Source organism: Penicillium cinerascens (assembly GCF_028974065.1).
Source record: "Penicillium cinerascens strain IBT 15544 chromosome Unknown contig_1_segment0_segment0, whole genome shotgun sequence".
Lineage (NCBI taxonomy): Eukaryota > Fungi > Ascomycota > Eurotiomycetes > Eurotiales > Aspergillaceae > Penicillium > Penicillium cinerascens.
Genome location: NW_026695287.1, coordinates 2886107 through 2897687, shown reverse-complemented (window position 1 = coordinate 2897687; position 11581 = coordinate 2886107). Strand labels below are relative to the sequence as shown.

Here is an 11581-nt window from a genome sequence, read left to right as displayed (position 1 = left end):
AGAGCCCCGAAGTTCGATTGAGCAGCCGTAGAAACTGGATTAAATGGAATTTCGTTCCTGCTGTTTTCTGCGGAGGGTTTTAATCCAACATTAAGGGTCCTGGTTCCAAGTTTGGGAGATGCCCATCAGGCGACAAATTTCAGCTCCGATGTGATTTTCCCAGTGTCCGCCACAACTATGGCCCCAAGCTTCTCGATATAATTTTTCCCCGTCGGGTTTGCCAGGAATGGTGCACCGCTATTGCTAATCAGCATATTGGTTCGAACACAGAAAGGTTGGAAATGAGGTAGCCTGTTGACCTATCCCTTCTCCAGTACTTGCCTTGACCTTCGCCAATAACCACCGTGGTGTGAACCGGGCGTCGACCACCTGGAGGAATGGGACGTCCCCAGACAGTATTGGATATTGTAGGCCAACAGGGCAGGTGGCGGTGAAAGTGAGTTCGGGATCTCCGGTGCAGCGTGAGATCGACATTCCCAAACGGCCCGGACATAGAGGCCACGCTGGGTCTAACTCAAGGATATTGATGCGTCTAGACTCATCGTTGTCGCTGTCCGACGTGCTCTACAAAGGCTATTCGTCAGGTTGGTACTCCGGACTGTCCGGCCATCAAGGGTATGGGAAACAACAATCCACCTGGGCTGGGCTGGACAATCAATCATGGACAAGTTTCTATATTCAGATCTCAGATCACTAGCCTCCAAGGCGGGTGGGGTGGTCACTGCAGAAATCCGGAGGCTGGGGATGAAGGATCCACTTCCCGATCTCCCTGCCCCCTGTTTTTCTGCTTTTTGGGTGCATTTGATCAGACACTTTGGAACGTGACTGGAAGGGAGGAAGTGAGACCTGTGAAGTAATTTATCGGCGAAGAGGTAGAATTACTCTTCAAGATCATCGAATGGTACAGAACAGTCGAAACGTAGAGACCTGATTGAGCCACTGGCAGCCCAACGGGACCCACCGATTTGCGCCCAATGAAGAAGCTGCGATGGAACTAAAAACACGGAGGCTGGCGCTTTCCTTTCGATATATCCTCGGGTATGACGAATTCGAGCCTGCCACGCTGGGCTGTGTTGTGATCTCGAGTTTTTCTTCCTCCTTCATCATCTCTCCTACCCATAGCCTTCTCCATTTCGACCCCTGGGCTTCCTGTATCGTTTGGTCCTATATCATATCTACCCTTCAGGATTACGCTGCTCACCATGAGGCTCACTCTCAGTGCAGCCTTGGGCCTGCTCTGCTCCTCCGTCTTGGTTGCAGCCCAGACATACACCAGTTGCAACCCGACCGAGAAATGCATGTGGCCCAGATCTCTGTGCAACCTGACTGCTAGCTGACCGCCGAATAGCTTGCCCCGCGGACACTGCCTTGGGCAAAACCGACCAGACGTTCGACTTCACCGCGGGTGCCTCCGATCAGTTCTCTGCTTCCGGAACCGTCACATACGATGATACCAACGGTGCCACTTTCACCGTCGCCAAGCAGGGCGACGGGCCGTTAATCCAGTCTGGCTGGTACATCATGTTCGGCAAGGTCGAATACACCATCAGGGCAGCTCCAGGAACGGGCATTGTCAGCAGTGCCGTACTGCAGTCCGACGATCTGGACGAAATCGACTGGGAATGGCTTGGAGGCAAAAGCTCTCAAGTGCAGACCAACTATTTCGGCAAAGGAGACACTAGCAGTTACAACCGCGGTGCATTCCACGACAACCCTGACAATCAGAACGAATGGCACACTTACTCCGTGGACTGGACCAGTGAACAGATTGTCTGGGCTATTGACGGAAAAACTATTCGTGTCCTCACGCCCAGCACGGCAGACACCAACCAGTACCCCCAGTCCCCCATGATGATCAAGGTCGGTGTGTGGGCCGGCGGCGATCCCAGCAACGCCCAAGGAACCATTGGTGAGCCAATAATCTGAGTCAAACGTGGGTACTGTAATGCTAACATGTTTACTAGACTGGGCTGGCGGTTTGACCGATTACAGCAAAGGCCCATTCAGCATGTACATGAAGACGATGACCGTGACCGACTACTCGACCGGAAAGTCATACAGCTATGGCGACAAGTCTGGCTCGTGGGAATCAATTATCTCTAATGGAGGCAAGATCAATGGCAATAGTGCTGATGAACCTACTGAGACTCAGTCTGCTCCCACTATCACGGCGACCGCCTCTGGTATACCCATTCCTTGGAGTGGAACGCACAAGGAGACCTCAACCTTCGTCACCCCCGACGTCTGGCCCTGGGTTGCCACCGATTCAGCCTCGGCTTCTACTGGTCTTCCCAGTGGATGGGAATCTGCCTCTGGCCGCATCTCACCACCTGGCGGGGGCTCAATGAGTGAGCACCCCCTTTTACCCTTCATCAACACGTCCCTGGAATCAGTCACTAAGACCGAGTCACTTCCTTTACAGTCTACCTTCCAATCTACCTCAGTGGTTTGGGCTTCGCCATCGGCTGTCTTTTCCCCTTCTGGGCTTGAGAGCTATCATGGAAACGCGACCCGTCTTGCCCACAGTATGACCTCGAAGAAAGCTAAGACCAAGACTACGAGGACCCGAACCAAGACTACCGCTACCAAGACCAACAAGGCCGCCTCTACATTAATCCCGACCATTGCCTCTGCGGTTAGCGGTGGGATCAGCCTGGGCATTCCTGCAATCCTGGGCATTTTCTGCACCCTGCTTGCGGCCATTTTTGCATTCTTTTGAAACCGGGTCACGACGACACCGACGATCTGTATTATTACTCACGATGGGATGATTTTTGACATGGCGCACACGACACTTTCACTGCACGATTTGCAACATGCAGAGTGTGGAAGAATTTTCAACGGTACCTGATTACACAGGTCCACAGCATATTGGCGCTTATCACCTTGATTCTTGTTTTTTTCTGGCCAATTCTTATCATGCATACATACCAAAACTCGATGGATATCCCATTTGGCCTGGCATCCATCCACCTTCATGTATTAATCACTGGAAAAGTTTATAGATGGTCATGAATTACACAAACATGCGGCGATGCAACTTGAATTTAATTTCCAAGCCTCCAAATCGTATAACGGCCAAATCCTCATCACCAAAAAACTGTCCGGCATGGGCATCACGCCATTATCCTTGGATACCCTCAACCGACCTTCTCTATCCGCGAACTCACCTAGACCCATACCAAAGCACACCAATGCAATAAGAACAAGCAACTATACCTTGAACCAAGAAATCATTGCCTGCGCCATGTGCCGATATCCCATCCAACCCCGGTAGTCGGAGACGCCGTACCCAGCTCCCTACTGCAGCCTGAATAGTGAGTTAGTTGACGTGGACCTGGCCCGGGCCTGAATCCTTGTGCCCGGAGACATATAATCATTTATCGGCAATAGTCAATTGGGAATTGGGATTGGAACTGCTATATTCTGCCTTGGTCATTGCTTCTAGGGCCTGTTTTTCGCAGTCCCGAAATCATTGCTTTCTCATTCTCTACACATGACTTGCAAAAGAGATATCTCGGTAAATGGTTACCTTCTCACACCAAACAGCGTAAATGCGTGAGCGTGTATTCTTCGTGTTTCTTTTCAAACAGGATTTTGCAGCGCCCCTTTCTTGCGGTAGAAGGGCCTGAATAGCCGCTTGATCCCCATCCACGGCGTATTGATTGGACTGTCCAACCCGGTGTATAAAAATAGATCGTAGATCCAGCCGCCAAAGGTACAGCCCAGAAATGGGCATACCATGGGGACCTACCATTGAATAGAGTTAATAAGTAAAGGGGGGAATGGGGGATCCTGGAGAGGATGGCATACCCAGAAGTAATAGTTCCCCGCGGCCCATACCTCGTGTCCGTATCCCAGCATATAGGAAACAAGCCGAGGGCCAAAGTCTCTGGCTAGGTTAATCGCATACCCAGTCTCCCAGCCAAAGCAAGCACCGATACCGAAAATGACGAAGAACAATGCCAGTGGCGTGAGTGGGCCCGCACCTAGATTGCCGTCATCTTTAAGGGCGAAGATCATGAACATCAGGATGGCGCTAGCTAGGAACTCGGAGAAAAATTGTCCTGTCTTGGTCATGAAGTCGGCTGGGTAGGTGCAGAAGATGCCGGCTGTGGCGGTGGTTGAGTAGCCGGGCACAGTGCGAATGTTGGCTCCGCCTTCGAAGACGTCGATCGCGGACTTGTAGTTGCCGTAGACAATTGCTGCACCGCACATCGCGCCGAGGAGTTGAGAAAGTGCGTATATAGGGAATTTGCGCCAGGGAAAGCCGCGAAAGACGCAATTTGCGAAGGTCACGGCTGGGTTGATGTGGGCTCCCGAGGCGCCGCTGGCGTATACTCCGAGCATAACGCCTAGTCTGGAAGTTGGTATATGTTAGTATACATGATTGGGTGGAGACGTGAATGGACCTACCCCCATCCCCAAGAGATGGACTGGTAGTCTCCCTTCTGGCCGTGGCTGAGAAGAACCTGAGCCACCACCCCATTACCAAACAGGATGAGGATCATCGTGCCAAAGAACTCGGAGAACGCATCACGGCCGTACGCCCTCAACTTGGACCAAATTAGCGGCGGCGAGACAGGACTGTCGATGGAGGGCGAGAGATCACGAAGAGAAGCCTCATGTTTACTCCCCGAGTAAAGAGAAGTACATCCACTGCCCCGACTCACGGCAGTGTCAATCCCCTTGTGTGAATCAGACATCGGCTCGAATTCGATCCAAGAACTCATGAAGAAGCCTGATGAATCGTGCAAGTTATCAGTATCAGGAACATTCGCCTCCAGCCGAGGGAACCAGCCAAGCGATATATCAGCCCAGCAGCCAGACAACAACGGTGTAACCCTCGCAGGGAAAGTTTGTGCAGCGCTTTTCGCGCAAATTGGCGTAATTGGACAAATACAAGACGCCTTCGGAGAGGCGTGCCTCTCCTCCAGGCCTGCGTGAGTCGACCGATAGCCAGATGCAGATAAACAGACCTGGGGTGACTGGTAGCAGTTGACAGAACTAGGCGAGGAGGACGAGAGCACTCTTTTATCGCTTGGACAGTGTCAGGCAACTAGACAAATCCTAATAACACACGCTAGTTGCTTATAGCTTTCCCAGCCCACGGGGAGCGTTTGTACGAAGGGCCGTTTGAATAGGGTAGCCGGAAAACGCCGGCCCATTTCTGATACTGAAATTTATTTGGAGGAACCTGTTCTGCCTCTTCTTTTTTCTTTCGGTGGAATGCCAGGTTTCTTGGTGGCACAGGAAGTTATGTGGACTTCCTACTGGGTGGATGGGCATTGTAGATTGGAAAAAAAAAAGAAGAGAAGCTTCTATTTCTTCTGTTACCCATGGGTAACTCGGGAGACTGAATGCCACGCCAGGCCGGATTGTAATTTCTAGAAGTTCGAACGGTATCACAAACACGAAGTCTTGAAAATATTCGGAGGAGGTTGAAAAGAAGAAGGCATTTGAATTCCGAACGGCTATATTTCGGTCCTGATACAGTATTATAATCTAAGCCCCATTTCTTCGGGGCGATATGCGAGACTGAGTTGTATTTGGGTATGTTCGGCTTTGGGTGATATCACCCGTGTTCAACGCCCGTGCGACGCTCTTATATGCATTGCCGCATCACAAGGTCAAGCATGGATCAGACGTGATCTTCTGGGATCGGGCAGGGGCGGTAGAGAAGGGGGCGAAGGTAGGATGTTCGCCCTCCCGGAGATCGGTTATTGGCACGCGAGACTCTCCGACAGAACCGAGACCGGCGAGGAAGACAGGGCCGGTTGCATACCAAGCGCAGATGTTGGAATTCGGACGGTGTTACAATTCAGACTGGACGACAATCTCGTGCTGAAGGAGATGCAGCAGGGGGGTTAGAGATGTCATCTCGCAGGAGTGGAGCAAGTCTCCACCGTGGACTGTTTCTGGAAGTTCATACAGGCTTCGTCAAGGCACCCGAGTCGTCCAATAGCCCCCGCACCTTGGCATTAGCCGGGTGGCGCTGAAGGTCAGGCGGGGAAGATTAAGTTGGGAGAATACGAGGGGGGTCGCACGACTCTCTCGGTTCATAAATGGCCCCTTTCCCCTTTCCCCAGATTGAGCGCCGAGTGGGATATAGTATCGGTCATACTATAGGGAAATGCAAATCTGATGCAATGGTGAATCCATGAACTCGAGTCTGCATATCTGCATGCCTGCATATTGTGCATATACAGAGACTTGCCTGGTGTCATACAGGCTTATTCCGATCCCAGGCGCCGGTCCCAACCTCGCAACGCTCAAGCCTCAACTGGACGACTTGCCGTGGCTTTAGTTCCCTCTGGCCGTTTCTAATCCCACCAATAATTCGCAAGCTCAAGACTCCGCAGGTTGTGTCACCACGGCATTTATTTAACATGCCCCTCCCTGCGTTTGATAAGAGCCGTATTTTCTGTCCCTCCGCTTCTTATGCTCTGCTTTGAAGATTCTATAGACTGGTGACTTTGCTTTCCTCCGTAGACCGCCCCTCTTCCTCCTAACTATGCAGCCCTCGGATATCTTTGTCGGCTCAATCGACCAGGGCACGACTAGCACACGGTTCCTCATCTTCAACCGAGATGGAGAGCCTGTGGCGTCCCACCAGTTGGAGTTCACGCAGATCTACCCTAACCCGGGGTAAGTAAATCAGCCAAAACAGCCAACTGCGAGTGACTTACCACCGATCTTCTTTCACTTCCAGGTGGCACGAACACGACCCCCTCGAGCTCGTCACCTCGGTGGAAACCTGCATCGAAGAAGCCGTACACTCATTCGAAAGCAAAGGCCACACCCGCACCAGCATCAAATGCGTCGGAATCACCAACCAACGCGAAACAACCGTGGTCTGGGACCACGAGACTGGCGAGCCCCTCTACAATGCCATTGTGTGGACCGATACGCGCTCACAAGCAATCGTAACCGAGCTCAAACAGAGACCCGGTGCATTGCAACTCCAAGAAATCTGTGGCTTGCCGCTGTCAACCTACTCCTCTGCCACGAAGCTGCTGTGGATGCTAGCGCACGTTCCCAAAGTAAAAGAAGCCTTCGAGCGTGGCACACTGGCGTTTGGAACGGTCGATTCGTGGCTTGTCTACCGTTTGAACGGTGGCGCTGAAGCCAACGTTTTTGTCTCGGATTCGACAAACGCGTCGCGCACCATGTTCGTGAACTTGGAGTCTTTGAAGTACGATGATACATTGCTAGATTTCTTTGGTATCAAGGGCAAGATTCATTTGCCTCGGATTGTGCCCTCGTCTGATACAGATGCTTACGGCGTTATTGCCTCCGGTGCTCTTGCGGATGTGCCGATTATGGGGTGCCTTGGAGACCAGTCCTCTGCGTTGGTTGGGCAGAAAGGGTTCTTTCCGGGAATGGCGAAGAATACGTATGGAACGGGGTGCTTTCTGCTCTATAACGTTGGTGACAAGCCTGTTTTTTCCAAACACGGTCTTCTAGCTACCGTGGCGTACCATTTTGGTGGGAAGGCTGTCTATGCGTTGGAAGGGAGCATCGCTGTTGGGGGGTCGGGGGTTAAATTCCTGCAGAATAATTTGGCCTTCTTTCAAGAGCCAAAGGATGTCAATGATCTGGCTCTTTCGGTGGACGATAACGGTGGCTGTGTTTTTGTCACGGCCTTTAGCGGTTTGTTTGCACCTTACTGGATTGACGATGCCAAGGGGACCATTTGTGAGATTTCCCTTATATATATTGTCTACATCCCACCAGAAACTGACTGTTTGATTTCAATAGTCGGAATTACGCAGTACACCCAGAAAGGCCACATCGCACGAGCAACACTGGAAGCAACATGCTTCCAAACCAAAGCAATCCTAGACGCAATGGAAAAGGACAGCGGCAAAACACTCTCCGAGTTGGCAGTCGATGGAGGAATGAGCAATTCAGACTTGGCAATGCAGGTACGAATCAATTCCTGCACATTCATGTGATCAGAAACTAATGCATGTCTAAAAACAGACACAGGCCGATCTCATTTCAATCCCCGTCTACCGCCCGAAAATGCGCGAAACCACAGCCCTTGGCGCCGCCATCGCAGCTGGTCTCGCGTTCGGCATATGGAACAGTTTCGCCGAGCTACGAGATGTCAATGGCGCCGGTGGCGCGGTATTCGAGCCCAGTATCACCCGCGAAGAGAGCGCGATCAAATGCGGTGAATGGGAAAAAGCCGTACAGATGTGTCGGGGCTGGGTTGAAGGCAATGGACAAGATTCAGCCAATTCCACGTCCCAGGAAAAGACAAATGGAATGCCCAATAGATCAATGGAGAACCGAGATGTTTCTGTTCTTAAGGCTAGTAAGCCAGCACCGTCACCGCTGATATCGGATATTACAACGGCCAGTGGAGTCGGTGCAGTTCTCAAAGTGCAAGCGCGGACATCGAATGGCGGAGAGTCCCCGTCGACGAAGACACCATTGATTAGTATCTTAGGAGATTTGGATGATGCCGATGAGGAGGACTTGTTCTTGGAGCTGAGGAAGGTGGAGATTTTGCAGAAGTTGAAGAAGATGCGCAAACTCAAGCTGAACTATTACTAGCTTTGATATCTTGGCTTTCCTTTCTACTGTGTTGGGTCAGCCGATGAAGGAGTTCTACGTGTTTTGAATACCGCATCAGAAGGCAAAAGGACCGTATTTGAGTTGCAAAGTAATCTTACAGTATCGAAACTATAATCCTTCTTTCGCCTTTAGCTAGCTGCTATAAACTTCTATCCTCCCTTAGTTTTTTCGCAATTTGCATTCACTTAGCATTGGCGATAGCAAAAAAGTGCGGCCAAGTTAAGTGGTTCAACGAGGTCAAAGGATATGGCTTTATCGAGCAGGATGATGGCGGAAAAGATGTTTTTGTCCATTATTCATCAATCGAGGTAACTACTGATCGAATACTCCGCCAACTTCTACGGTCACTAATCTTTCCGTACAGACATATGGATTCAAAACATTGAGTGAAGGACAGCGTGTCTGCTTTGATATCGAAGATACGGGTAAAGGCCCAGTAGCTTCAGATGTACACATAGAGACTGTGTAGGCGAGATTCACGATCTTGCGATATGCCAAGCATATAGAGCAGCCTCTCCAGGGTATCAGGTTTTGATCAACGAATGAAAATCGCAGTAAATAACAGTAGCCATAGGAAGAAAAAGCATCTTTGTCCACCCAGTTTAATTCTCTATGTAGACACTGCAGCCTTCTATTAGATGTCAAAGGAGTGTAAGCGAAGACTGCGTGTGATGAGGAGATCAACACGTGAGGACGTAATGTTCCCTAATTCCTAATTAATTTGCCAGATCCCGGAGACTGAGTACATTGAAATTGGCGATTTTCATTCATTCGTGTTAAGCTAAATACTGGCATTCCCATCTCACGTACATCCATCCACATCGCATGGTCGGCCTTGGTTTCGGGAAAAAAAGAGCAGAAACGAAACGCCCATTTCGCCATTGCCTAGTAGAATTTCACCTCCCAGCATAAAATATTACAAATCAAGACATCTCACGCAGCAACGTCAACCTTAGATTCAAGCCGAGTAAAATCCTCACCCTCCTTCAAAAACACACAATTCAACTCTGACCCTGGACTCAACGTAACCTCAAATCTCAACACAGGATCCTCAACGCGATCCTTGCCACTAACCGGCAGCGCAATAATGCGCTCATAAGCCTGCAGAATGCGAATAATAGTATATCCCATCTCAATAGTCGCAAACTGCTGCCCAATGCAGATCCGTGGGCCACCATTGAACGGAATAAACTGCCACGGCCGCGGCGACCAGCCCGAAACCCAGCGCTCGGGGATCCACTTGCCCGGATCAAAGTAGTTCTTGGAATCCGGACCGTCGTACAGGTCGGGATCGCGCTGCATCAACATCGTCGAGTAAATGATCCGCGTGTGTGCGCGCACACCGACAGGGTCTCGGCAGTCGGGACCGCCGCCGCGAGGCAGGGTCGTGTCGCGGAGTGAGTAGCGCACGTTGAAGGGGACGACGGGGTAGAAGCGCATTGTCTCGTTGATCACGGCGTTGAGGTATTTCATTTCCTTTAGGTCTGTGTATTCGGGTTTCTGGGCGTCTGCGCCAACGCCGAGACGCTCGCGGATTTCTTTGCGCAGTTTGGCGACAACTTCGGGGTTGCGAGATAGTTCAAAGAGACAGAATGATAGTGTTCCAGCGGTGGTGTCTCGGCCTGCGAGGAGCACTGCGACCAGCTGGTCTCGGAGGACTCGAGGGTCGCGAGTGAAGCGAGCCAGGGCGTCCAGGAAGGTCTGTCGCTTTGAAAGCTTTTGATCCAGTTCATCAGTGGATAGAGATAGGACCGTTTCGATGTATGGCTGAATGAACTGGTCCATGATCTTTAGATTGCGGCGGAATTCTTTGCGCGACATGGCGAAGTTAAAGACGCTGTGCCCAGATTAGCTTTCAATTCTCCAATATGATGATAGCTAGCATCACACGGGATTCGAGGATTCTTACCCGAATCGGAAAAGCTCGGCTTGTCGTTGTTGCACGTATCTGAATGCTTCCGCGAAGCCTGTGGCCGGGTTATCCAAGCTATCGGTGCCCTGACCCAGCAGGTAGTCCGTGGCAGCATCAAGAGTGTAGCGGAAGAAGAGCGATCCAACGTCGACCACCTTGCTCCTACTAGGAGACTGGCTTCCGCCGAGAAGCGGAATGAGCTTTTGGACATGCTTCTCAAATATCTCCGTATCGACGATGCGGTCTCGCGCAAACATGGGCCGGATGAGCTGGCGCGAGCGCGACCACATTTCTCCATCTGTAGCAAAGATACTATCGCCCAAAAACTCCTTCCATTCCTTGTGGAAAGGTTCGCCCTTACCATAGTCGGCGAACTGTCCAGTCAACAGCGCCTTGATGTTCTCGGGATCCGAGGTCATGATCGCACGTGTAGAAATACCAGCATCGACCTCCGCGGTCTTGACGTTCGTTCTGCCTCCGGCTGAGAGGATACTGTCGCGCCAGAACTCCAGATCCGTGTTTGATTTACTGGCGATCTGACCCTTGTAAATAAAGTCGAGAGCGTAAGGAAGACGGAATGAGATCTTGGGAGCGCTAGCCCCAAGGCGCGAGAGTTGGATCTGAGTCTGGATTCTCCGAAAAATTAGTAGCACAGTGAATATGCCCAGAGACCACAGAATGGCCTGGCCGGACGTTATGCCCGTAAGGAGCTCTTCGATCATCTTGGCTATACAATCTTCGGTGTTGGGTATGTTTCCAGACAACCTAGGAATTGCGCGGGAACGTGCGGGTTTAAAACGAGGCCAGATGATCGATCAAGCCATAAAATAATGGCGAATGGTACACTGAAACGGCGAGCAGGGGTGCAACTCATGCAAGGATGGATGCAAAATGCGTTAGTGGAATCTTCGGCAATGCACGCTTATGTGGAAGCGGTCCATTCGCGTCGAAGCTTTTATCAATTCGGGCACAAAAGCTCCGGTTTCCCCAGAAAAACTATACGGTTCGCCCTATGACGAAGCGGGGATTGTCCCGTTAGTGAGACTGGGCTCCGCTTCGAGTGTTTCTTGCGAGGTGCTTGCG

The 11581-nt window shown here is 51.1% G+C and overlaps 4 protein-coding genes across 4 annotated transcripts; 2 read left to right on the top strand and 2 right to left on the bottom strand.

The window, feature by feature from the left end:
- Window positions 1–1202: 1202 nt before the first annotated feature.
- Window positions 1203–2719, top strand: N7498_002635 (glycoside hydrolase family 16 protein; the record flags this gene model as incomplete). The annotated part of the gene is made up of 3 exons (XM_058449697.1): window positions 1203–1275; window positions 1349–1909; window positions 1965–2719. The coding sequence occupies 3 exons, from the start codon at window positions 1203–1205 to the stop codon at window positions 2717–2719; spliced, it is 1389 nt and encodes a 462-aa protein (XP_058312041.1).
- An 866-nt stretch (window positions 2720–3585) lies between these two features.
- N7498_002634 (MIP/aquaporin family protein) lies at window positions 3586–4733 on the bottom strand (the record flags this gene model as incomplete). The annotated part of the gene is made up of 3 exons (XM_058449696.1): window positions 3586–3750; window positions 3814–4360; window positions 4417–4733. The coding sequence occupies 3 exons, from the start codon at window positions 4731–4733 to the stop codon at window positions 3586–3588; spliced, it is 1029 nt and encodes a 342-aa protein (XP_058312040.1).
- Window positions 4734–6514: 1781 nt separating this feature from the next.
- N7498_002633 (glycerol kinase) lies at window positions 6515–8565 on the top strand (the record flags this gene model as incomplete). The annotated part of the gene is made up of 4 exons (XM_058449695.1): window positions 6515–6648; window positions 6713–7698; window positions 7762–7928; window positions 7987–8565. 4 exons carry the CDS (start codon window positions 6515–6517, stop codon window positions 8563–8565), a joined length of 1866 nt encoding a protein of 621 aa, XP_058312039.1.
- A 954-nt stretch (window positions 8566–9519) lies between these two features.
- Window positions 9520–11220, bottom strand: N7498_002632 (cytochrome P450; the record flags this gene model as incomplete). The annotated part of the gene is made up of 2 exons (XM_058449694.1): window positions 9520–10423; window positions 10496–11220. The coding sequence occupies 2 exons, from the start codon at window positions 11218–11220 to the stop codon at window positions 9520–9522; spliced, it is 1629 nt and encodes a 542-aa protein (XP_058312038.1).
- Window positions 11221–11581: the final 361 nt, after the last annotated feature.